At 36.6% G+C, this 27,597-nt stretch overlaps 3 protein-coding genes across 4 annotated transcripts in view; 1 reads left to right on the forward strand and 2 right to left on the reverse strand.

Annotated features, from left to right (window-relative positions):
- The window catches only part of atp10d (ATPase phospholipid transporting 10D), a 30,185-nt gene extending 14,299 nt beyond the window's left edge, over positions 1–15,886 (reverse strand). The window contains exons 1-10 of the mRNA XM_067422465.1: positions 15,861–15,886; positions 15,144–15,372; positions 12,863–13,214; positions 12,586–12,780; positions 4,894–5,098; positions 3,764–3,849; positions 3,584–3,690; positions 3,351–3,482; positions 2,879–2,991; positions 918–1,170 (exon numbers count right to left, since the gene is read on the reverse strand). Of these exons, the coding sequence (XP_067278566.1) occupies positions 918–1,170; positions 2,879–2,991; positions 3,351–3,482; positions 3,584–3,690; positions 3,764–3,849; positions 4,894–5,098; positions 12,586–12,780; positions 12,863–13,152 (1,381 nt within the window). The 5' untranslated portion in view covers positions 13,153–13,214; positions 15,144–15,372; positions 15,861–15,886. The remainder of the gene's footprint in view (positions 1–917; positions 1,171–2,878; positions 2,992–3,350; positions 3,483–3,583; positions 3,691–3,763; positions 3,850–4,893; positions 5,099–12,585; positions 12,781–12,862; positions 13,215–15,143; positions 15,373–15,860) is intronic.
- Positions 15,862–19,094, forward strand: commd8 (COMM domain containing 8). The gene is made up of 5 exons (XM_067422470.1): positions 15,862–16,000; positions 17,061–17,216; positions 17,359–17,511; positions 17,614–17,769; positions 18,686–19,094. Exons 1-5 carry the CDS (start codon positions 15,887–15,889, stop codon positions 18,704–18,706), a joined length of 600 nt encoding a protein of 199 aa, XP_067278571.1. The 5' UTR covers positions 15,862–15,886; the 3' UTR covers positions 18,707–19,094.
- Positions 19,095–19,292: 198 nt separating this feature from the next.
- The window catches only part of gabrb1 (gamma-aminobutyric acid type A receptor subunit beta1), a 45,389-nt gene continuing 37,084 nt past the window's right edge, over positions 19,293–27,597 (reverse strand). For both annotated transcript variants that reach the window (XM_067422466.1, XM_067422467.1), the window contains 4 exons: positions 26,108–26,242; positions 23,760–23,912; positions 23,352–23,587; positions 19,293–22,698 (listed from right to left, as the gene is read on the reverse strand). In XM_067422466.1, coding sequence (XP_067278567.1) covers positions 22,351–22,698; positions 23,352–23,587; positions 23,760–23,912; positions 26,108–26,242 — 872 coding nt within the window. In that variant the 3' untranslated portion in view covers positions 19,293–22,350. The remainder of the gene's footprint in view (positions 22,699–23,351; positions 23,588–23,759; positions 23,913–26,107; positions 26,243–27,597) is intronic.

Consider the following 27,597-nt stretch of genomic DNA (forward strand, 5'->3'; position numbering starts at 1 on the left):
AAGCAACCACGTCCCGGGATTGATTACCGAATTCGACCCGGGTCGGGGACCTATAAATTTTGCGGTATTCGACCCGGGACGAGCGCTGTGTGAACAAAAGCCGAAACTAATGCCGCAACGTGTACGTAGTTATCGTGCGACTCCTAGAGCTTGTTTTTTCAATAATACATCCCTGCAGTGCCAGAAGAACTAGTCAGTGTTTTAAACGCAGAGAGTGTTCGTATACAAAACAATTTAAAATTAAACAAGCAGAAATGTGTGCAAACTGGACACAAGTCGAGACCACGGAGCTCCTTACTATCCGCGCTGAAGCTGAGATCGCTCGCCATTTTGCGTCACATCAGGATGTCACGTGTCAACTCGACCCGGGACCGTTAAGCGTTGTGTGTGAAAGTGCACATATTACGGCATTTGGCTGGCAGTGTGAATGGACCAAATCTAGCGGCCCGGGAACAAATGCCGGGTCGCATTATCCGTGTATTTGCCGGAATCGCAGTGTGAAAGGTCTTTATACTCCACTGATAAGATAGTTATGTATATTATATTGCATTTCTGTCAATATATCCCCATAAATTCTACACACTGCACCTTTAAAGAGGAGTTTTAATCTCATGATTTATTAGCAGTTTTTTTTAACTGAGCAGAACGAAAAAATTAACTAATAATATGGTCAATTTGGTAAATATATAAAAAAGTTATATTAATCAATTAATCAATCAGTTCAATTAATGTAAAAGTTAGCATGTTAAGTTTGACAGCCTTAAAAAAACATTCTGTAAAATCATCAGATCAAAAGTAAGCGAGTCAATCGTGTTCTAAACTTTCAATAAAAATGTCATCAAATGTTTCATCCCTATAGACGGCACACCCAAAGAATCAAACAGGTGTATTTGAAGGCTGTTTTTAAGTAAACTGACCGTTATCATGATGAGGGTACTCGGTTCCTGCAACAGTGCAGCGGCGGAACAGCATGCGGTTCTCTGTGAGGGTTCCTGTCTTGTCGGAGAACAGGTACTGGATCTGTCCAAGATCTTCTGTGATGTTCAGCGCTCTGCACTGCACTCCTGTGTCCAGCACTGGGTTATAAAGATCTAAATCATTCTGAATAAAATATATCTGTCCCAGCTTCACAATTTCTATTGACACATAGAGGGAAATGGGAATCAGGACCTACATGGAATGAAAAAGTTAGAGTAGAGGAGGACAGCAATGTCAGATATTTTAGGTACATACAGTAAGCAAATAACCTTTCTGGTCTATTTAACTGAAAACCTGATTTATGTACTGTAAAGTACTGACCTGATATACTAAAATATTAGTATTATTTTTTCTTTTAGACATTTTATAATGAAAGGACAGAAAACTGAATTGGAAAATTATACAAGTCAGACTAAAACTTGCATCAAACTACCACAAAAATTCGACATACTCAATGATAATTTAGCCCAGGGATGGAAATTAACTTTTTTGTACATTTCAAAATCTACCAGCCACTCAACCACTTTTTACCAACCACTTTCTTGTTTTTAACAGACAATGTGCAACTGCATGTGAAAATTAATACTACAAGCTCTACAATACTTAAGCAGTTTATTTAATCTCAAGTCTCAATGAAATACTGACATTTTCTCTTTCTCTCTTATACAAAAACCATGAACTGAAATACATTTCATTAAATGAGTAGGGCGTTGTGCGCTCTTTTTTTACCTGGATGTGGCATTTGGATGATTCGTGGTCTTTTATGTTTTATGTTTTTAGTCCCAACAATGAAACTATTAGTCTTGGCATCTTCTGAAGCGTGATGATGACATACTGAGCAGAGCATTGTCAGTAGGGATGCCGAAATGAAATTCGAATGAAATTCTTGGCCGAAACCGAAAAAGAGGAAACCAAGGCCGAAAACCGAAACACAAAAAGAAATTATGCCAATTATTAGTACCCTTGAATTTATGGCTATGACTGTGTAACTTTAATAAAAATGAAGGCATTGCAATTGAATAAATTAATATAATCAATCAACAAATAAAACATCAATTACAAATCATGCACATATTTATTTAGCACATTGCAACAATGCACAATATAAAATAAAATTCAAACAAAAATGTTTAACTCGACCACACTCACGTGTACATTAAATAATAATGTACAGGCCTACTGTCCTGCAGAAAGGTACAGAAATTGAATAAAGTAATCAAATGTAAAATAACTGCATATTTAACTTTTTTAATTAAAGATTAATCCTTATTAAACTTACAAAAGCTATTCAACCAAGAGCATTGAGTGATGTCCTTATATTTTGTTTGACATTAAAAAGACAGCAATAAAAGCTACTGACTTTAAGACCTAATGCACGGATATTCTTGACTGTATAAAGTTCACTTAAGGCATTTCATTAAGGACTATGTCTGCTAGGATACTCATCCAAATGGACATGTTGACAAACTTCTTGTGCAAGTTTGTCCATTCAAGCGCAAGACTTGAAAGAGAACTCAATATGTGCACGCTGTGAAATGTGTGCGCGCTTTCGGATGATGCACAGAGACATATCTTCTTACAGTGCGTGAGTTCTCATTTGCGTCTTCTGGCTCTACGCGGGGATGATGACGGCGAAAATAACTAGTTATATTCGAACATACGGCAGCACTCGCTTTTGCGAAGAGCTGAAACAGTATGCTATTTTTATTTACCCGCCACGGTGGCCGTTAGGTGAAGCGAGTTTACCCACCACAACTCAAAATCACCCGCATTTGGCTGGTGGCAGGTGCTAATTTCCATCCCTGATTTAGCCAAAGCATTACCCTTAGAAAATACTTAAATATGACATGCATGTTTTTATGTGTTGTGATTTCAGATGTGTCCATTCACTGTCACTCACCTGCAGAACAATTATCATAGTCCAAAACATGTAAAAGGCAGCGAGCGCAGGGTGAGTGTCATCAGGAATCATAAAGATAGTATTCTGTAGTCCACTCAGCCAAACTCCATGACCTATATATGATAACCATATTTTTACTAAACCCACAAAAATACCACAAACCTTGAATCATTCAAGAAATTTGTTAAAAAATGCTAATTTATCCAGTACTGAAACAAGAAGTCTTTACGAGTGAAGCCATCATTGAAACATTCATTCAAACCAATTAAAGAAAATGAATTTTAATTCATGTATTATTTTTTTTAATAATCTGCTGTAATTAACATTTTGCTGAATCACTAATGAATTACGTTATTTTTGTACGGCTGTCTATTCAGAATCGTGGGTAAATCCTGATCTGTTCTATACAAAAAAACCTAGTACTTAATAGTTTAAATGCTGACACAAGTGGATCAGTGACCATAATACTGACCTACAGCAGCAATAAGGCACATGAGCAGCAGTAGAGCGACACTCCAGAGGACGTCCATGTTGAGTCTGCGCTCCAGTTTACTTCGTTTGTAGCGTGGGCCACTGTTATTCTGCATTGCTTTTGTCTCATGACCTGGATACAAGCACACACCAGCTATTTTAACATCAAGCTTTTTTTCTTTGTACAATCTCATCATATCTTTTGATCCCCGGGCACAGAGATGTGAAAGTGACCTGCATAGACTACAATGCCAATCACAGTCTCCGTGTTCCTCACAGTGCAACTCCTCAGGAGCAGGTTTTCACTATGGAGCCCAACCCGCATTTTACCAGGATGCTCCCTGTGTACATACAAACAAAATTCATCAAAATGCCTTGTTTATCATTCACAGAAGCAGTTTACTGTTTACTCACATGAAGCCTCTGAACCGTCTCAGGTCATTGTTGGGATTTTCACACTCAATGCGACTGCTGAAGTTTTCTGGCATAAATTCTGATCCCTAAAGAAAGATCACAAGTTTTTAAACATACTGTTCAAAGATGGGTTATGTTCTTTTAAAAATACTTTTTTAGACTTTTTTCTTTGTAATGATTGTTACAAAGATGATTACACCCTACGTTATGCCCCACCAAATAAACAATCATTTAGAAGTTAAGAAACACTGAACATTAGATGATGCGAGTGGATGATGATGTGAATTTTATACAATGATAGCCAAAAACTGATGTCCAGAGGGGATATTTGTTTTTAATGACACTACATTTTTTATCAGAACAATAAACTTGGTTAAAGTATTTATTTGACAAAATTATTTGGCAAAAATGGCAAATGACAGCTACAGGTTTTTACTATTTAAAAAAATGAATATGAATTTAAAAAGCTCACAGGAAAAAGCATACATTGACTACAACATAAATCACTTATTCATATTTCATTGGCTCTCTTATGTTCATAATTTATTTGTCCACAGAATTTGGCATGTTTCATTATTTTATCAAAAATAAAAGAATTAACCCTAAGCACAACTATGCAATATGCATATCATATTATTATCTTAATAAAATTTGTATAAAGAGTGAAGATTTTCCTAGGTCAAACATTACTTAGGCCCTGCCCACTACTTTATATATGAAATGCATTTTATTTCTTTTAAAAAGCTTAACAGATTTTAATACAGTTTAAAATTCAAATTCATTAGTCGCAATAGGTAAAAACTAGAAGAATAAAGTGCAGTAAATGGTAAAACTATTTGTGCTACAAAGCAGTGTGCTTATAAGTATGACAATACATTAAAATAATATGGAAAGAGATTCCAGTTTCCAATATGAAGCAGCATAATGAGCTGTTTTTATACAGCTAAAAATGACTAGAAGCAAATGTCAATTTACACATGGTTGCACCCACTCTAATCTTAAAAATAAGGTGAAAAAATACAGCAAAACATTTTACCATTTTTTTTTTATGGAGACCAAACAATGGTGGGTGATGAAGTGGTGATGAAAAAATGGTGATGAAGATGGCAATGAAATGGATAGTCACACACCTGTTGTGGCAGGTCACGGACCACCTGCCTCTGTTTGAGGTTGGTTTCTCCATCCAGGTTGGCAGTCTCAATGTGACACACTCCATTAGAATCAGACGAGTGCAGCAGCACCATGTCAGCAGGAATAATCTCATTACAGCAGAGACGGACCAGATCACCGACACGCACCTCAGCCCAACGCCGTTCCACATACCGCAGATGCTTCCTTCAATACAAACAAACACTTTAAATGCTTTACTTGTATTCAATAATAATATTGGAGAAACACAACAAAAAAAAATTAAAAAGGCACTTTTCTAGAATAACTGAAACAGAGCAGTACTAATTGTTTTGCTTTTCGCTACACTCATATTCAAATGTGTTTTGGTGTAATATCTTGAATGATTAAATTATGAATTTTAGCATATGGCAAATCTCTGTTAAAATTAACTCTGGAAAAATTACTCTGATGACGCAAATATCGTCAATTTGTGTCATCTGAGTAATTTTTGGCCAGAGGCTAAAGACTACAGCCAGCTGTACAGATGTGGCAGTACAATGTGACTAACCAGAATAATCAAGGTTTTTAGTATATTTTTTATTGCTACGTGGCAAACAAGTTACCAGTAGGTTCAGTAGATTGTCAGAAAACAAACAAGACCCAGCATTCATGATATTCACGCTCTTAAGGCTGTGCAATTGGGCAATTAGTTGAAAGGGGTGTGTTCAAAAAAATAGCAGTGTCTACCTTTGACTGTACAAACTCAAAACTATTTTATACAAACATTTTTTTTTTCTGGGATTTAGCAATCCTGTGAATCACTAAACTAATATTTAGTTGTATGACCACAGTTTTTTAAAACTGCTTGACATCTGTGTGGCATGGAGTCAACCAACTTGTGGCACCTCTCAGCTGTTATTCCACTCCATGATTCTTTAACAACATTCCACAATTCATTCACATTTCTTGGTTTTGCTTCAGAAACAGCATTTTTGATATCACCCCACAAGTTCTCAATTGGATTAAGGTCTGGAGATTGGGCTGGCCACTCCATAACATTAATTTTGTTGGTTTGGAACCAAGACTTTGCCCGTTTACTAGTGTGTTTTGGGTCATTGTCTTGTTGAAACAACCGTTTCAAGGGCATGTCCTCTTCAAGTATTTTAACATATGCAAACTGATCCATGATTCCTGGTATGCGATAAATAGGCCCAACACCATAGTAGGAGAAACATGCCCATATCATGATGCTTGCACCTCCATGCTTCACTGTCTTCACTGTGTACTGTGGCTTGAATTCAGAGTTTGGGGGTCGTCTCACAAACTGCCTGTGGCCCTTGGACCCAAAAAGAACAATTTTACTCTCATCAGTCCACAAAATGTTCCTCCATTTCTCTTTAGGCCAGTTGATGTGTTCTTTGGCAAATTGTAACCTCTTCTGCACATGCCTTTTTTTTAACAGAGGGACTTTGCGGGGGATTCTTGAAAATAGATTAGCTTCACACAGACGTCTTCTAACTGTCACAGTACTTACAGGTAACTCCAGACTGTCTTTGATCATCCTGGAGGTGATCATTGGCTGAGCCTTTGCTATTCTGGTTATTCTTCTATCCATTTTGATGGTTGTCTTCCGTTTTCTTCCATGTCTCTCTGGTTTTGCTCTCCATTTTAAGGCATTGGAGATCATTTTAGCTGAACAGCCTATCATTTTTTGCACCTCTTTATAGGTTTTCCCCTCTCTAATCAACTTTTTAATCAAAGTATGCTGTTCTTCTGAACAATGTCTTGAACGACCCATTTTCCTCAGCTTTCAAATGCATGTTCAACAAGTGTTGGCTTCATCCTTAAATAGGGGCCACCTGATTCACACCTGTTTCTTCACAAAATTGATGACTTCAGTGATTGAATGCCACACTGCTATTTTTTTGAACACACCCCTTTCAACTAATTCAACTAATTGCCCAATTGCACAGCCTTAAGAGCGTGCATATCATGAATGCTGGGTCTCATTTGTTTTCTGAGAATCTACTGAACCTACTGGTAACTTGTTTGCCACGTTGCATAAAAAAATATACGAAAAACCTTGATTATTCTGGTTAGTCACATTAGGTTGGCGGTTGCCAAGAGAACGGTACTTGCCTGACAGCATTGTGCCAAGTGTAAAGTTTGGTGGGGGTGGGGGGTTATGGTGTGGGGTTGTCATACCTGACCTCACAAAAATGGTCAAAAATTTTCATAAATGCACTCCTAAACCGTCTCAGAAGAGTTGAAGCCGTTATAGCTGCAAAGGGTGGGCTAACACCATTTTAAACCCTACGCCCTATGGATTAAGAATGGGATGTCATTAAAGTTCATGTGCATGTAAAGGAGATGTCCCAAAAATGTTGTGGCAAAATAGTGTAATTATATTCTCTCTCTCTCTCTCTCTCTCTCTCTCTCTCTCTCTCTCTCTCTCTCTTTCTCTCTTTCTCTCTCTCTCTCTCTCTCTCTCTCTCTCTCTCTCTCTCTCTCTCTCTCTCTCTCTCTCTCTCTCTCTCTATATATATATATATATTTGTAATGTAAAGTTAATAAGCTTAAAATGTATTTTCATATAATAAAACCCAGTACACCCTGTACAGTATATATTTTGCGATAATGAATGGCTGACTGAACATTACATTACTCTGCTAATTTCAAACGTTGAAATTATTTCTTTATACAAGATGAGCAAGACAGAAAATAAACTAATAGTTATGTAGGAAATTGGTTTCCAGAAATAACAAATGCAAATATACAGTTTAGAGCAAAAAATCTGCAGATCAGAATACAGTATTCCAAAAAAGCCATGTAAAATGTTTTTATTATTACACTCTAAAAATGCTGGGTTGTTTTAACCCAATGTTGAGTCAAATATGGACTAACCCAGCAATTGTGTTGTTTTAACCCAGTGATTGGGTAGTTTTAATCCTGTGGTTGGGTTAAATGTTTGCTTAAGACAAACCAACTGCTGGGTTAGTCCATATTTGACCCAACATTGGGTTGTTTTTTACTCAGAATTTTTTAGAGTGTAGTCAAAACAGCCCTCTCTGTATTGATGACCCTGAAAAGTCTTGCTGGTTAATATTGCTGATTATCTGCAAAACCATTGTGAATCAAAACTACACCAAAACATTCAATATATACCTGCAGCATGAGAAAACATACGGGCTATATATGCATTTCCAATTATTTCTGTGTCAAATTATTTAAGCCCAAAACTATAACATTACAGCTTTATGCCTACTAAACTAAACACACCAGCCTCAATGCCATACTAATCAAGTAAATGCTGCGCTTCATTGTCTCCCACGGCAACAGCACCATAACAGAAAATCTAATATGACCCCCTGCGGCAAAACAATCACATGGGACGCTTTTTTTAAAAACTGAGCAGCATTAGTAGGCTTAGCTACTGTAGAACCAAAAGCCACATAACACAATACTTTGGTACAATATTTATCAGGAGATTAGTGCAAGAAGACAAAATATAAACACTAGTGTAAAGTCAACTGTCTATGATTGGCAACTGTGTACAGGAGCAACATTAATGTATAATGTTTAATAGTATAGTGTATATAGTATTAACCCTTAATCCAAAGGAAATGAAATCAAAGGTATTTCTAAGCTTTTGCCTGATCTATTTTGTTCTTTTCAAGGTCATATTGTGATTTTGAGAATTCAATCCATGAGCTGTTTTCATGGAAAGTTCAAAATATGAATCAAAGGTAAAACAATAAAGCTCTAATCATGAGATATTCGCTTAATTACAAAAGACATACAGAGTTCAATATAACTATATGTCAAGCTAACCATTAACTAAAAGCTGCACTAATAAAAAATAAAAAAGACGTACATGGGTTACAGCACAGGAGACAGGTTGGAAAATGTCATGAAGCCTAAGCACAGTGACTGAAGTTTAGCGGTTTTAACAATACAAATTTGAATAAACCTTGTAGCTGGGACACTTAAACATGCAAATCTAGATGGCTATATTTGGTGAAAACAAAGTTTGTAGCATTTGACAACAAAAGAAATAAGCCACACCTCAGATCAGCAGTGTTATAAGGATCAAGAAACTGTCAAAAATGAAATATCTGGTTTAAGTCACAGCTAGGTTAAATAATACCTTACTACATGGTAAACATGCTGTTGAAAACAAAAATGAATATTTTATATATCTATCTATCTATCTATCTATCTATCTATCTATCTATCTATCTATATATCTATATATCTATATATCTATCTATATATCTATATATATCTATATATATATATATATATATATATATACATATACTTAATAATATACAACAGATATGAGCTGCCTAACCAAATAGGTTAAAGTACAAACCAATGTACCTTAACAGCTATAGATAGTGATACATTACATGTATCTTTTTAATTCTGTCGTTCAGAATGTTTCATGCTTTTACCTGTCATACACATCACATAAGCGGTTATTGACCTTTTGGTCAGACTTCCTCCGTCGCTGGTCCTCCCAAAGGTCTTTAACAGCAGTTATGGACATCACGAAGACAATAGGAATGATAGAGATCTCTGGCTGGAAAGCATTTACAATCGGCACAAAGTTCAATGCACCCAAGAAGACGAAGTATACATTGGCAAAACGATGAAGTTGCTCGAAAAGATTCTTGGGGATGAAGGACAGGAAGGTGTACTTAGTCGTCCGGACCTTATTCTTGCTGTACGACTGCTGTAATTCCTTTGCCTCTTCATCTTCAGTCCAACTTGCCTTGACAAGCCTTCTAGTTTTGGTCAGATCTTTTACCATGCCACCTTGATCTAGGTCCAATGGCTGAATCATGGTAGCTGTACTCCTTTGCTCCGAGAACATGGTCTGTAAGAATGGTCCAGCCAATTCAGGCAGTTTCTCTATCCCCACCATGTTCAACAGGTCTCACCATCACTTGTCAAATTCATGCTTATGATTCTGTCCAAGCCAAGTTTAACATGTGCAACACCTGACACCTAAGAAGTGAGAAGTGCCCTTTAAAACCTTTGTCTTAAGAGTAGTGTGTGTGGTTCAGAGACCTGTAATGATCTATAACATATAGACCGGGGCGCTCCTTATCCAGGAAACACTCCCAGGCATCATAAACAAACCTTACGTAGAGCTTTTTATGACTCAGAGGCAATTTTTAGACCGACAAAACCGAGGGCTGGTAAATAAGCGACAAGTTTGCAGTGTGACGTTTATCTCAGACAGTGAACACAAGCTACATTATCTATCATCCTGAGCCTTGGACTTTTGAGCCCAGATTGTTATTATTATTATTACTATAAAGACTGTATACAGTTACAACCATTATTTTCAAGTCTATTTTTAATTGCATGTTGTAGATATGTTTATAGTTGCCATAGTCAAACATTGAGAGAAGGAAAGCAAGGTGTCCTGTGTCAGATGTTTCAGGGGGTGGGAGGGGCTTAACTGTGACATCACAGACTTTCACAACTACATTTGAAGTTTCACATCAAGACATAAGAGCTCATCAAAATATCTCTTCAAGGAAATACTGAAGCATTGTTTTAGAAAAAGACCGTTTATTAGCTAATTTATTTACATAGAAGACATAAGAGGAAAGAACAATAGAGAATAATTAATTCTACTGGTTAAAGTCCTTGATAGTCTAGAAGGAAGTTTTGCACAATATAGGAATTATGCAATGTTATTTCTTGGAAATGTGCTCCTCATCTGAGAGGAACAGTGTTTTAATAGTGAATCTGTGAAAACATTTGAATGATGAATGATAATAGTGGGGAGTTCCAACTTTTCTGGTAAAAAATAAGTAATTTTTACTTCCTATTAAACAATTTAAAGGCTGTGACACCAAGCTGACAGTCACCAGGCAATGTCAGGCCATCATCTTTTCAGCCAACTGAGTATGTTGATTCGGCATCAGAGCTGTCGGTGAGAGAGATCCCTTCGATAGGCTGTTTAGCTTAGCGAACCAGAAAATCAAATGTGAAGCCAATGACAAAGTCAAGAAGGGCACATACAGAAGTCTGTTTTCAGGCCCTGTCCCAAATGGCACCCAAAACCTTTTGGGAGTGCAAAAGAGTGCAAACAGGGCACATATCGGCCGTAAAGAGATGATGAACGATGAATACAGACTAATGCCACCTGCTGGTATGGAGAGTTATTCCTCTTACACACGTGCAGAATGTACATGCTAGTTGACCGCTGGCTGTAGTCCTTTTTTATGGTGTGTTTTTGGCCAAGAGACAGGTACTGGGAGCAGACACCACAATTGGCTTTCATCACCGCTGTTTAAATTTTTTTTGTGCTAATTGTTCTTTGGTGTTTCTGGACTTTAAGCAGTTAGGCTAAAACATGGACTTTGGACTCGGAAGCAAATAAAAAGTGGGTGGGTCCTCTCTCTCAATTTTTTTTTTTTTTTTTACTGGATTAACGTTAGATGTCATTTAAATACAAATATAAATAAAATACAAATATACCGCAGTTAAATGATTGATTGGGCCGGACAAAATTATGGAAATCACTGAGTTGTTTACTGTGGCTATGGTGTAGGGGAAAGACGCATGTCATCGAGTTGATGCAAATCGATCAGAGGTTCGAATCCGCCTTTTACAACACCTTTTCTACTCCCATTTCCCATCACATATCAGATCGGAAAGGCAATTATTTAAAAAAAAAATGGATAACGTATTAGAAAAGTGGAAATAAAGCATCTAACATGTTTAATAAGAAGTGTTTCTCGGTTAGGGGTAGTTAAATAGACATGTGCTGAATTAGAGACGATAAAAGTGAGGGGGTCCAATATCATTGGTCTTGCCATACCCATATTCAATGGTTCCGATGCCTATAACTATTCTAAGCTATAACTATCTAAATGTGCTATAACTATCTAAACGTTATAGCTCAATTGATTTCTAACACTGGGATCTTCTGAAGGATATTCAGAGAGTCTGTTGCTACACCGGGGCAGCTTCCTGCTTTTTCTTGTATTACCTGAATGTTATTTGGTGGGTCAGGTTTCTAAAAACTGGATAGTCTGCACTGTGTATTTGTTTCTGTTGTTAATTTTCTTTTAAATATTTTAGTGCAAGCCATTATACAGCTTGGCTTAAAAAAACAAAACAAAATATATTTAAGGCTGGTGAAGAAAATTAGGGATGAAACTTAGTGTTTTCACAGTATGATGAATAAAGTCCTTTATCTCAAAAGATGAAGAAAAAATGTGTTCCACATGATATGATCCCTCTTTAATACGCCACTGTCACAAGATGCAGAACAAAGCAGAGGTCCAAGGAGCAGGCACAAATTAACCATAGGATTAAAGGGGCCATAATTTCATATTTATAACACAGTACTATGCAAAAGTCTTAGGTACGTTAGCATTTTCACCAAAAAAAATTAAGCCAGTTTTAAAATATTTTGTTGTAGTGTGTCAGTAGTAAATATCAGTTTTCATTTCCAAACATTGCAATTCACGAGTTCACACTTACACCAATTAAATAGAGTAAAGATTATGCGAATTTGGCGTGCTGTCCGGGGAGGGCTCAGGGCTCGGAAATTTTGCCCGAACCCAGAGTACCCGTAAAAGTCACGATGTGTATTCTAGGAATGTGTATCCCCCCCCCACAAAAAAACAAAAACACATAACAGAAACACTGGCAACACCACACAGGGTCAAACACATACTGACCTGCTGTAGACATGCGTCAGTGTGTTGTTTATTTTCTTGTCGTAGCGGTAACGTCTGTAATCCTCCATGGCATCCTTGAAGGCAATGACGGTGAGCACCACAGCTAGGGGAATCATGGTAATCTCCTTCTGAAATGCTTCCACCACTGGGACCCAATTCAGCAACACCAGGAACAGAAAGTACAGATTTGCCGCTCTATTGCAAAAACACAAAAACATCTCAATACAAACACACCATTAAATCATTTAGACTTGATATATCCAGCTCAGCATCTGACCTGTGAAACTGCTGAAACAGATTCATGGGTATGAAACTGATGATGGTATACTTGGTGGTCCGGATGCTGTTGTCTTGAAAGCCCTTGGAGAAGCTGTGGTACTCTGCATGCTGTGGACCACATTGCGATACCACCACTCTTCTCTTGCCACTGAGCCGCTGAACCAGGGGGTCTTGAGTGTCCAGACTGTTCTTAGGTGGCAGTGATGAAGGAGGAGAGTACCAGCCCCTCCTCCTGTCTGTGGATATCAGCTGCAGACATCCATGTCGAAACCAGTGGAGCCGCTCCATGAGGACGACAGCAGCAAGACAAAATGGTGAGGTCCCTGTCTGCACTATATACAGCCCTCGTCCTGAATACACAAATGCAAACATAAATTACTATAAATCTGTAGAGTATACTCCTTGCAATCTGCTATGTCTTCTCTTTTTGAAAGCATGAAACCAGTTGGACAGGCTTAACTTGGTTGAAATGCAGAAGTTCTGCCAATAGATATGTCATTTTCAAGTTAACCTCATACTTCTCTATAATGAAATGGAAAGAGGAAGTAGTAATGGTTTTGGACATACTCCAAGAGTAACATGATCTGAATTAGGAAGCTTGAAAAATGCACCGTCCTAAAACGACTAAGAGTGGTGCTGCTAAATGATAGGCCTTACTCGGGTGCCGGCCAATTTATTGACCCAATGGAAAACAATGCTAAAAACCAGGACATTTTCATCACTCTATAAAAAACAGCTAGTACAGGGCTTGAAAACAGGACAGGTAATGGGAAAACAGGACATGTTCTGGGAAAACAGGACACTTGGTCACCCTAGCTTATTCTCAAGAAGGAAAAAAAAACACCTACATTTCATTCAAGGCCACAAACTTGCAAAAATATGCAATTTGGTGTCAGAAATGTTTATTAAATTTAGCATGTAATGTAAATTATAGCATGTAATGTAAATTTGTGAGGTTTAACTACATCATATGAGACTATTTACATACTGTACAGTCCCTGACAAAAGTCTTGTCGCTTATCTATTTTCTAGAAATACCTGATATTAACCTGACTTTTAATTAATTAATTGGTGTTAGAAATAGCTCATATGAAAAGCTAAAACCCTCCCAAATGATGTTTAATGCACTGAAATAAATAATTTTCATAGAAAAAATATTTATCATTTAATCAAGACAGAAAGGTCCAATTCTGGCAATACAAAAGTTTTGTCGCCTATACAGAAATTGAACAAATTTACTGCAAATACAAAAATATGTCAGCAAATTAAGTTGTGGTGCTGTGAGATCCAAATGTAATATCTTGTATGACTTCCATAATGTGGGACATATAATGCAATGCAGTACAATGATGATTGAGAGATGTACAAATAACATTGCTGCTAAGAGAGGCAATAAATTCATACATAAATATATTATGTATGGACAAGCCAGTCAAGTAATTGTATTAGTTAACATTAGTTAATAATGCATTAGTTAACATGAACTGACCATGAAAAAAAAACACCTTTTAATAATAGATTTTAATAATTAATTAGTAAATATTGAAATTAACATTAAAAAAGATCAATAAATGCTTTATAAGTGCAGTTAATGTTAACTAAAGCAGTTAACTAATGTTAGCTAATGAACCTTGTAACGTTAAAATGTTATGTACCACAACAACTTGAACTGCCAAACAGAGGGCAGAATGTGAAATGGTATTGTTCTCTATATGTAGATAATTTAGAGGCCATAGAAATGAAATCTAAGTTACGCTTTATATAGATAAACAGAATATTAAAATGTGAAAATGTCAAAAACACTATAGTAGCTCGCACAGGCCTCTGAGTTACATGAGGAATTTCTCAAGAATTTCTCAGGCTAGCGGGCATGTTATCACATGATATTTTGAAAGTCATAATGGAGCTTAATTAACTTTTCTGCCAAATTAAAAAAAGGTAATATATTGTTTACAAAACATTCAATTGTTGTAAAATTACACAACTCGAGACATGTGTTAATCACAAGACGTGAAAAGATCGTGGTGAAAACATCGCAATGCTTCAAATTTTGGTTTAAAATAATGAGAAAAGAAAAGCTCAGTTTTACACACCCGGAAACACATCCACAGACAATATAAAAACAACACATGTGACGCCGAGTGAGTAACGTTACAGGTCAAAGAGAGTGCAAGATCATAAAATAATTACTTCTGCTTTATAGCCCAAGATGCATGTAACGTTACATTCTTAAAGGACCCAACATAACGTTATATTCCAGAACATAGCATTAAACTTACCGTCGAGTCATGGACTGCCCACATCTCAGAGTATAATCCTGCTCAAATCATGCATCAGCTGTTCCGATATTATGTTTAACGGTCCACCAGTCACAAATATGTATAAGCATACAGTGACCTGCATCGGAGAATAGCACGAGTCCGTCTTGCGCAGGTCATCCAGTCGTTAGTCTCTACAACACCCACAAGTTTCTCTCCTGTGTGCCAGATATTATCATGCTTTGACAATCTAAAGAAATAAAACCCTTTTATTTGAACGTAAAACATATACGATCGTAATTGATTATCAGCGTTTTCAAATGTTTTTTTGTTGTTGAGTAAAATATACATATATTTAGATGATTAAATCTTAAGGCCGTTTTTCTTTTTCCGTGTGAAAAATGTGTCTGTACAAAACCTGTCCTTTTGCTTGAGGGAGGTGGGGGTGCGGTAGGTATGCAGTTGTGTGCGTTTCTTTATTTTAAATAAGTTCGAATTGATTTAAATAAATAAATCTCATTCCAAATCTATAACTTACAGTAAACGTACCATTTTGAACTTTTAATTTGGAATTTTATTTAAAAAAATAGTTCCGGGTTTGTTCAAGTTGACAATAACGTTTATATGTGACAACGGTGAAATAGGTCGTTAGACTTTAACATGTAAATTTAAGTAGTATGTAAATTGTTTAATTAATAATATATTAATTATTATTACAAGCAGAATACAACAACTTACGGCGCAACATCCTGGACAGACAGAAGATGAAGTCACATGACATTCGATCAGCTGACACCATTGACTCTTTGCGGAAGACGACTGACAACTGCATAATGATAAAATTGCTTAACAAATTACCGTCTGAAGAATGCCCTAAAGTAAGTATATAATGTGTTTATAATGCTATTTATGAAATTATATAAATGCACAAATAGTTGCACTGATTCTGTTCTGACACTAGTTAACGTTACACACTTTCTGCCATCAGTTAGAGATCAGCCATGGGTCAGTGCAGGGTATAGTTTTTGGCTTGTGAATTGTTTTGTTTGTTTGGAAAACACACAGTTGGCATACGTTTATAAAAAAAATATAATGCTATCTATCTATTGTTTAAACATGCGATAACTAGGCTAGTCATCTGTCATTGCAATCAACGACGATTGTGACATTTTCTTGCAGGGTTTCAATAATAATAATAATAATAATAATGATAATAATAATGATAATAATAATAATAATAATACATTTTATTTATAAACCACTTTACATTTTAAAGAAAATCAATGAGACCCAAGTAAATTTATAACGATTATACTATTATGATACTGCAAATGGTATTTCTCGCAAGGGTAGTTTTAATACATTTAAATCAAATCTGATGTCAAATCTATCTACATATAGATGGACAACCTTTACTAAGCCTAGAGTTTTGTGCCATTTCGAAATTATTAGAAAATTGTATTTCATACCTTAAATCTGCTGAAAAAAGGACAGTCTTTAAAACTCTCTAAATTACTTGAAAAGTATCTTGATTAACCCCACTTAAATTGGTGGGTGGGCTATTTATTTATTTTTTCCTCTTTCATTGTATGCTGCTTGGATTCATTGTGTTTGTGTGTGACTGTTTGTTTTTAAATAAAGGTTTGTATATAATACTAACCCACATCCACTCATCCAAGTTCTATCAACACCAGGGACAACCTAAAATATAATTGCTAAATGTTGTATCTGTCTTCAAGTAATAACATTAACAAACATTAATGCTAGTATTAAGAATTTTTTGCTTTTGTTCATAAATTTGAACCGCATTTACAAAAAAATATATAGTATATTTGTCAAATACATTTCTAGATGTTTTTAGATATCGGTCCACAAACCCCTTGCGGTACCTTCATCATTCTTGATACTAAAACTTTAATTCCTTATTTCATACGTAAGCTCATACACAGGGTGGTGGATGGGGTGTGTGGGCGGAGTGGTCCGAGGCGAACAGATTACGGTGAACGGTGGAGCCTGACAGAATGGGTGGAGTTAATGAACACTCTCTCTTCTCTCATCCGCTTTGCTGTAGGAAGGGGCTGCTCGGATCAAGAGGTGAGTAGAGTAGGACAGATTCAGAAACAGACCAAGAAAACATTTAACTGTGTATAGAATTGTGTAAATGTCGAAATAGATTTATTGCTCGACTAAACATATGATTGATTTGTGAGATTGATTATTTTGTGCACGTCTCAAGGTCCAGGACCTGCTGAGTGATTTGGACACAGCACGAACTGAGGCTGTTCTCCAGTGTGTGCGGTCCAGGTTTGATGAGATCAGACATGCTTTGGTGGACAGAACCAATGCCATCTCTAGCACACAGCTGCAGGACTTTAACTGGCAGTTAAAGGTTCACCAAGCACATACATACTATGCATAGTGATAAGGAAAGCTATTGATTTTTCTATTTGCTAATATTGCTTTCTTACTTCTTCCCCCCTCTCCTTCCTAGCTGGCATTATCCAGTGATAAGCTGTCAGCTTTAAACAGCCCTCTGCTAAATCTCAGTCTGGACCTGAAAGAGAATGGAATTCAGAGATCGGTGAATATAGAAATGAACAAAGAGGAGCTGCAAACTCTCATCAGTGCACTAGAGGCTGCTAATAAGGTAATGTGGACTATTAAAGTGCACCTATGTATATGTTTATGTTAATAGCAAGGGTTTATGATGTCACCAAACCAGGAAGAAGCTCGTTGTAGTCCAAACCGGCCCTTTTTATAGACAATAAACTGCTGTAACTTTTAAAAGACAATATCTCCGTTTGCATTGAACTTTCAGCGCTGTAACTTTGCAGATACTGTTTATGTCCAAGCACCAACATTACACACTAACTAAAGTTAAAAAAGTGAAATTGCATGCAACCGCCCCTGTAAAGTTCCTAATTTTGTTTTGGATGTCTCCTAAAATAGGTTTACATGTATTCTTCAAGGTTAAAAAATTATAATAATAAATTGCATCACCTCTTTTGCATTTATGAGAGCCTACTCTGCTTTGATTGGTCAGATGGCTCAGTCTATTGTGATTGGTCTACCGCTTACAGCAGGGGTTTTCAAACTTTATTATGCCAAGGACCCCCAAATATGATGAACCTTTTATGAGGGACCCCTTTCTAAATATCTATATCTATATATTTTAAAATTGGCTATACATAATGTTGGATGTATAAACTTGAAGAAGATAAAATTATTTGTATAAGCAACTTTCACATTAAATGTATGTAAGCAGCTTACATACTGTGTTAAGAATACTGCCTTTTACAACCCCAGTGAGCAAGATAAAGGGGACTATGGTGAGGAACTTACTAGAAAGATACAAAGCAAAGGCACACAATTCTGGAAAGTACGCATATGGCAAGAAAGGAGAGAAACGTTTAGAAATTAGAATGTCCAGTAGACTTTATCCATTTTTGAAATTGAAAACCCCTGGCTTACAGCGCATGTAATATATAAAGCATAAAAGGGGCACTTTAATATACAGTAGTGGTACCAACACTTACCTCTGCTGACATTGTGTCTTATTTCAGGTGGTGCTGCAGTTGAAATGAAGATACCAGCCAGTACATTTTCTTACTTACAAAGATGGTTCTGTGCCAACATGCTTTCAAAGAGAGGATTCCTGATGTCTGTATTATGAGACAATGCCTGCATGCGGGCAAACAGGAACCTTATGGATCGAACCGGAAATCTCTTGGTCTCTACCTATGAGAGCTCAGTTGACTGAATATTATTGTTTAAGCTCCATCATTATGGATTGGAGTTGACTTGGAAGTTGCTTGATTAATGGTGCTAGGATCATTTTGAGGCTGAGGATTTTACACAATGATAAGCTAAACGCCTGTCAGAGATAGTGTTTAATTTTCCATTAGATGCAAATAAATTGTGGTTTCACACCACAAAAGAATGCCTTTCTAAATAAAGCAACTAAAAACACGAGTTGAGTTGCAAGTTGTTCCTCTTTTGCCAGTGCGACTCAACATAATGAAAAAAGGCAGATTACAATTAACACCATTTTATCCATTCTACACTTAATTCAGTGTCCATTGTGATTCTTAGATTTCGCAGCGTACAAAAGAGCACCTATGTCATGTGTTAGTGCAAAAACAATGCAATAATCAGCTGTTCACATTATGCTTAGTGAGATATTTTATTTGAATTCATTCAAAATGTCAATGACTTAAAATAAAGTATCCTTAATAAGTACACCTGTGGTTGCAGTCCTAGGCTTAAATGCATACATACACTCAAATACAATCATCTTTTCAGTCTCAATGCATTCTTTTTCAACACACACTGCATCTGCACAAGATTGCACCAGCCAATAGCATGAGGATAATAGGATACTGTTTTAAAAATACTTTTTTCCTTTTTTGGCATTTGCTGTTGTATAAGTGATATATGGCCTATTAGAATCCTAAGTTAAATATGCGCTCTCACTTCTGTGTTTTACGTGTTTGTGTATTCATGCAGATTCTGGCTGGAGCGTTTGTGAATATGCCTTGTTTTTACATGGCCACACTTGAGATCTTGAGTTAATTTAGTCCTGGACAATAACTGTTCATGTCCCAGTCAGACTGATACTACAACAAAAAGAGTGTTGCAGTGCAAGCTAATTTTTTACATGCCAAAGGCATTTTATTTATTCATATATTTATAATATATATAGAATATTAATGCAGGGCATTGGAAAAACCCGTGGAAGGTACCTTTCATTTTAATTACATGTGGTACCCTAGAGTAACCTTTGTACTATAGAAAAGTGGAAATCCATTCAGAATATTTCTACTCAGCCATTACATGTTAAACCCTGTAAAATGTTTTTTTTTAAAGGCACAAGTTCAGCCATGTAGAGGAAAAATCTAATTTGTTAAGTCCTATCTGCCATTTTGGTGAGCTTGGATATTATATTACTCACAGTGAATATATTTAAAGCTAAATACAAATTTATATAGTAAATACAGTGGTTACTTACTATATAAATACTTAGAACTACATCCCTAAAACAATGCCCATCTAAAGTCATAGCTACATTTCGATTGCAATAGGTGTGAGGAGTGCTAAGTCAAATATTGAACCATAATTAGGCTATATGTCATTTTTAACCTCTTGCTAATGAATCATGGCAGTATAAAACTGTCACTTTTTATTAGGTGTCTTTAACTAGGTACAAAGCACTTATTGTGTTCATGTTGAGGGGTGTAACATGTAACAAGGACCAAAATAAAGTGATACCCAACACAACACACTTTTGCTGCTATTGGACGCGATACGGGTAAGGTTAAGGACAGGTTTGGTGGTATGGGTAGGTTTATGGGGCAGTGGTACACTTAAAGTGTAAGGGAAGGATCAACACAGTGTAATTATTGATGTAATTAGAGAAACTAATTACAGCTGTCATTACATGCAGATATTTTAAAGAAGTGCTGTGTAAAAAAACGTACACAATAATTGCATTGTATGTAATTCATTTAAATGTTAATACACAGTAGTTGAAGACACATAATATAAAGTGGGCTGAAAAATTAAACTACTGGTCAGAATGAAACATGCATTGGTTAACAAGAAAATGTATAGAAAAACATGATGACATCATTGATCTTCCAATACCTGATATGTTTTAATGTACAAATTTACATACTGCCCAGACTTTGAACTCCTGAACATCCTGCTTGTCATCATGAGTTGTCATACTGATGTAAGGATCCATTGCTGACAGATTGACTACATTAGATTATAGAGAACAAAAGGTGTGTTAGGCCATATATAGACACACCAGAGCTGCAGACAATATTTTTTGAGGTGTAGTCCAAGCCCTATAAATACTGTAACCCAAATAATGAGCCCATTTCTTGGTAGCGAAGTTACTGAGGTCTTACTAAAAAGAACAGTTTAATCTACAGTATGTGATGTGTCTAAACTGGGGCAAGGCTTTCATCAACTAACAAAAATATATGCCGGTATATATATAATGAAGGTTTTATTTAAAAAAATGTTCCAGGTTTAATTCAAGTTAAAGGGATAGTTCACCCAAAAATGAAAATCACCCCATAATTTATTCACCCTCAAGCCATCCTAGGTGTATATGACATTCTTCTTTCATACGAATATAATCCAAGCATTATAATGGCAGCCTAAAATGTGAAGCCTAGAAAAGTGCATCCGTATAAATGTAATCCACACGGCTTCTTATAAAGGCCTTTTGAAGCAAATCGATGGGGTATGTGTAAGAAAAATATCCATATTTAAAGTCAATGAGTAAACCATGGGGTAATTTTCATTTTGGGGTGAACTATACCTTTAAGCACCATTTTTTTTGGAACTACTTTTCTAGGTGAAAGAACTTATATTCAGTAAATTGCACATTAATTCCCAAAGGTAGCGTTAGTCCCATGTAAGCAGTGCTCAGCCATTACATTACGCCAATTGAAGTTACCAGGTTTCACAGCGTTTCATGCCAATACCAAAAAAAAAAAAATTCTGATGTGGTTATTTCAATTGCCTGGCTTGTATACATATAAGTGTCTTACTGTAACCACAAATTAATACCACAAAAATTGTTCAGAACTGGTCGACACCTCAAAAAAATTGTAATTTGAAATTAAGAGCTTTGAAAATTATTTATTCCAAATTTCCAATTATTTATTATAAAAATTGAGAGACACTGAGAAATTAATTTCTGTGGTAATGAAATGCCACAAATATCAAGAGCTTGTAATAAACCATGAACATTATTTTAAGACCTTCATAAATACAGGATAAATGATGAAGACACTAACAACTAACAAATGAGGTTTTACAGATTCAAGCCTGTCTGACATACAGTAGGTGTGCAGTACAGTCGTCAGCTAAGAAAAGCCTATTTTCTCCCCATTTCAAAGTTACACTTTCTGCAGTCAATGAAACTGTTCCTACATAAGCAAAGTGCAAAAATCCAGTGACCGTTTTAAACTAATACTAATAATCTACATTAAGCAGCAAAAGTTGGGTAGTCATTTTCACTTATTTTTTTCTTATTTAAAAATTATAATACAGAATTATAATATATATATGTTTAAAAGTTGAATCAATATACAGAGAAGGGCTACCTAGAGAATGGACCTCTTCCTCCTGTCTGACTGACAGTCAAAACCCTAAGGAGGGTAAGAGAGTCTGACCTGATGTGTGAATGGCTGGGTCGAGTCACTGCTGCTCCCTAGTGGACATAATACAGCCAGTATACTAAGTTAAAGAAGGTGTAGGTGATTGGAAAGATGACACGTGACCACTTGTCAATGGCGTTTACATCTGTCAGGTCTGGAATCTTCACCTTCAACTGAGCGGCTTGCCTCCTAAGACGACTCTTTTTTTGTGCCATTGGCCTCTCGACAGAGGCAGTGGGCCGGCCATAGAGGTCCCGACTTGTAAGAGGCTTACGGTATTGGATGCTGGCACTATCATAAGAGAACATGGTGTTCCTCGGGTCCCCAAGAGCACCTAACATCTCTGCCCCACTAAGGCGCAGATCAAGGTTTGTCAGGGGAATGTTTCCATGGACTTCAGCCTTTATTAATATAAAAGAGGGAAAAAACAAAACAGAATTTTACTAATTAAAAGTGATTTGGAATTCTGGCCAATGCTGATGAGCCAATTAATATTTTCATGTTTTGGTCAATATTATTATTATTCTGCACCTTGCTGTCAAATAGATTATTTGCATCCAAAATAAAAGTTTGTGTTTACATATATGTGTGTGTATGATTATTATGTATATATGAATACACTCATTCATGTATATATTTAAGAAAAATATATAATTTATACTATATATAAATAAATATTTTATATATAAATAACACATTTTTCATATACATGTGTATGTATATATTTATACATAATCAATATATGTACTGTGGATAATTATATATATACATAATAATTTAACAAAGTACACATACAAATATTATGTAAACAAACGTTTATTTTTGATGCTATTCGACAGCACTAGTTATAATGTATGAAAATTAGTTATCAGATTTGGTAAGGATTACATTTAAGTGTTATTAAATTAGTGTTTTTAAAAAATTAACTTGTGAAAGTTAGATGAAGGTAATCTACATATGGCAATAGGAGACAGTATGAATTCCAAGACCCCGCTTTATCAATAAAACATTTTAAAGAAATACTTGGTGTAAACAGAGCTGGTCAAAAACCCACCTGAACTTTGTTACTCTTCTCATTGCTTTTTGCAGCTCGTTCTGCCACTTTCTTCTGTAAATGTGGACCACGGCCAAAGAATATGTAGTTGACGAAAGCATACTCAAGCAAGGCCAGGAACACAAAGACAAAGCATCCCATCAAATAGATGTCTATGGCCTTCACATAAGGAATCTTAGGTAAAGTCTCCCTTAGATGAGTGTTGATTGTAGTCATAGTCAGAACGGTGGTGATTCCTAAAAAGAGTCAGTGTTACAATGTTTAAAAAAAGCTCATTTAGAAACTGGTCGACATTCATTGTACATTTAAGAAGTGGGGAGAATGAGGTGTACTGTAGTTGGTGTCAAGTAGCAGGTGTCCTCACACACACACACACACACACACACACACACACACACACACACACACCTAGTGCAACTCTTGCAGCTGAAGCATCATAGTTGATCCAGAAGGAGACCCAGGACAGGATGGTGATCAGGGTTGAAGGCATGTAGGTCTGCAGGATGAAATATCCAATGTTTCTCTTTAGTTTAAAACTGAGAGACAGACGAGGATACGACCCTGAAAGTGTGAAATAAAAGTACTCTGTCAGTGTCAGTGAGGTCCACAAACGCTTAAAGACTGTAGCTAAATTTGGTTGTCATTTCATCTTTCAGCGTTTAATCCTTTTCTGTACACACAGTTCAGTAATTTAATCACACAGTAATAATTCAATCAAAAGTTTAGGGTCTGAGAAGTCTTTTGTGCTCAATAAGGCTCAATATTGGTTCTCTTGTAATAAATGTAATTTATTCCTGTGATGGCAAAGCTGAATGTTCAGCAGCCATTACTCCAGTCTTCAGTGTCAATAAAAGTATTAATGTCTTTCAAAATTATTTTATTTTAGTGACCCCAAACTTTTGAATGCTAGTGTATATACAATGCATGCATTTGTTAACAAACTGCGGAGACCGTCACACTGTATGTTGAATTAACTTTTTCTGCACTGTCAATAGGGGATATGCAGCATTGATGGAGCACGCCCCCTCAGACAGACAGACCCCCAGAGTGGCAAAAGAGCTGCTGCATGAATAGATTTAATAGGGTAAACTGTGATAATGTGAGTAACGAGAGCAATTATCAGTTTAAAGTAAAGTTTGGACATCTTATAGTGTTCCTTACAACATACCAAAGATCCAGTGATCCATGGTCTAAATCCGGGTGATCACTGTGTACATCGTCATTTTGTCCAGTTCTAAAACTTGTAGTTTTTTGTCAGTGCTGCTTATATAAAATCCAATCCAATCATACAGAATATAAGATGGAAAATATTTAACTGATGAGTTGTCAATTCAATATAAAACAATACTATATATAGGGTATGATTTTACCCCAAAATTTAACATATTGGCACAAAATGTGTCTGCAAATACAGAGTCCAGATGTTTCTATGAACTGCAGCAATCCATTTGCTTCTCTTTTCTGTAGCTTTCGGTAGTCTTTAAAAATAGACCTCAGATTTCTTGTCAAATTTATTTATATAGTCAATCTCAGAGTACTTTCTCATTTAAGATGTTCTTTGTGTTTTTCGGGGCATTCACGCTGAAATCCAGCGCTGCCTCTCAGTCTTTTTGCCACTCGGTGGGCGTAAACAGTTACTACAGACGATGGTGATGTCACGTGCATAACCTCTATTAATGTATATTAAGGCATAATCTATTTCAGATTTACTAAAACGAACTGTGATTGGTTGTTTTTACATGTCAGTCAGATAGATTCCTAAATTGATGAGTCTTTATGTAAATAAGCTGTAAACTGGACAAGACATTATGGCCTTGTCCCAAATGGCAAAATTGTAGACCTGCACAAGGCTGGGAAGACTGAATCTGCAATAGGTAAGCAGTGTGGTGTAAAGAAATCAACTGTGGGAGCAATTATTAGGAAATAGAAGACATACAAGACCACTGATAATCTATCTTGATCTGGGGCTCCACGCAAGATCTCACCCTATGGGGTCAAAATGATTACAAGAACAGTGAGCAAAAATCCCAGAATGATCCCAAACACACCGCCCGGGCAATGAAGGAGTGGCTTCGTAAGAAGCAATTCAAGGTCCTGGATTGGCCTAGCCAGTTCCCAGATCTCACCCCCATAGAAAGTCTGAAAATCTGTGTTGTCCAGCAACAGCCCCAAAACCTCACTGCTCTTGAGGAGAGGCCAAACTACCAGCAACAGTGTGTAAAAACAGAACAGGAAACGTTTGACCTCTGTCATTGCCAACAAAGGGTATATAACAAAGTATTGAGATTAACTTTTTCTCATTGTTTAAGTGTACATATGATGAAAATTATAGGGCTCTCTCATCTTTTTAAGTGGGAGAACTTGAACAATTGATGGCTGACTAAATACTTTTTTGCCCCACTGTATGTGCCCTTGTTGCGCATTTTTGACGAGCCCGCACTGAAGTGCCTTCTTCCCGACAATCAAAGCGCCATTACGTCCCGAAAGTGCAGACTCACAGGAAGGCCACGAATGTTTGGGACAGGGCCTATGTAGCAGTGAACTATATATTTTGTTCATATCAGAACAGTATTACAGCTACACACATAAATTACACATCAAATTTCTGTGCTTACAAATAAAAGACAGCTATAATTTAAATAATAATTTTTGTAACTGTAGGAATTGAAAAAATCTTGGCATACAATATGGAGAAGGACTGACTCATCTCAAAAGAAAGTCTATTTATCTTATGAACATGCAGGAGCGCACTGTACCTGTGGCAAACACAACTTTCTTAGACAGTGTTTTATAATCAATAATAGAGAATTGCGGCAGCTCAATGTTGTCCACCCCAGTCACCGAACTTCCTCCCTGCCAGTAGAACTCAATGTCATCTGTAGTGTAGCCATCTGAGAAACAAAGATAGACAGAAACATAGAAATACACATATATTCACAAAACAGCATGCTGGCTCAAAGGGAAAGCTGCCTCTCTCACATTCCCACAGTCAGTGTTGTCAGTGGTGTAAATCAGCATGTGATTGCAGTGAGAATGCTTCTGTGAGAGGTCTGGTCCAGGTCTAACTGTTAAGATTGTCCCTGCAGACTTTCGGCGCTTATCTCCAGGAGAGCACAGTACTGCAGAAAATTAAAGCTTAATTGGAGGATAAAGTATTACGATAGTCAATTCTTCCTGTTCTTTATTAAGTCCAATCAAAAGAAACATCAGCTTAGAATCCTGAGTGTCTGAATCACATCGATAATCCTCCTGAAGGTCTACTCTTCCCGGTCCTCTTCTCTTTGATGTTCGAGTCTGAAATTGTATGTCAGATTTGATTAATTGATGTATTGCTTTCTTAGCCTGACGTGGTCATAATCAATTCTAGTCAGAATATGAGTCTGAAACTGCTCCATTGGGCTGTGATTATGGGGCGTGTTTCAACCGAATCAGGAAAGACCTCAATTGGATAGACCTACAACCAATCAGAGCAACGAAGCGACGTCAACAGAGCTCAACTGCACTGTGTTGCCAAGTATGCGTTTTTTTTCTCACGGGTTGAAGACTATTATGTGACATATAGACCCATGAGTGCGAATTTTAGCAGGCAACCTTGCCAAAATAAAACACATTTTACCCCCCAAACACCTTTTTACCCCGGAGAACCCCCCGAGAAGCTATTGTTTTGGGCTAGTAGCAGGCAGGTTTTGTTGTAAAAACTTGGCAACCCTGTCTGCACGCACACTGAATAACGATCTTTGCCGGTGTTTTAAAGATTTTAATGATAGACAGAGTACTTACCCAACATGATCATCATTTTTGAGAGAAATTGTGAAGGTGAATGCATACAAACAAGCTCTCCGTTTAGGATTTGAACAAATATAATCCAAGCCCCTTTGATGACGTGCATGATTACGTTACTGTTTATCATCTGTCCGTCATCGTCTAAAGCCCGCCCTGATGATTTCATTGGTCCGAACAGTTTCTGTTCGGAGATAATTACTCCTCAATGGAGCAAGGCCAGACCAAACTGCCCGACCTAAAAATGTTGTGGGCAGGGCTAAGCTCGGCTGGCATCCAGGCTATTGCTTTCTACAAAAAGGGTACACTCTGGTGCATAACCACCCTCCAGACCAGAGCCAATGATTTTGTCTGAGCTATGATGAATAAACCAAATATAGTTCATATTTTCTCATTTGTCTTAACTTATCCTTTTAGTGTAGAATGAGTAAAGCTGATGACATTTTTCGGATGACAAAAACATTTT

This window comes from Pseudorasbora parva, chromosome 17 (assembly GCF_024679245.1).
Source record: "Pseudorasbora parva isolate DD20220531a chromosome 17, ASM2467924v1, whole genome shotgun sequence".
NCBI lineage: Eukaryota > Metazoa > Chordata > Actinopteri > Cypriniformes > Gobionidae > Pseudorasbora > Pseudorasbora parva.

Bases quoted from the DNA above. Each gene is read 5' to 3' on its own strand.
- commd8 (XM_067422470.1), top strand. From the start codon at position 15,887: ATGAAGTCACATGACATTCGATCAGCTGACACCATTGACTCTTTGCGG. The intron at 17,512-17,613 runs GTTCACCAAGCA...TCTCCTTCCTAG, and splicing joins ACTTTAACTGGCAGTTAAAG to CTGGCATTATCCAGTGATAA. The intron at 17,770-18,685 runs GTAATGTGGACT...GTCTTATTTCAG, and splicing joins CACTAGAGGCTGCTAATAAG to GTGGTGCTGCAGTTGAAATG.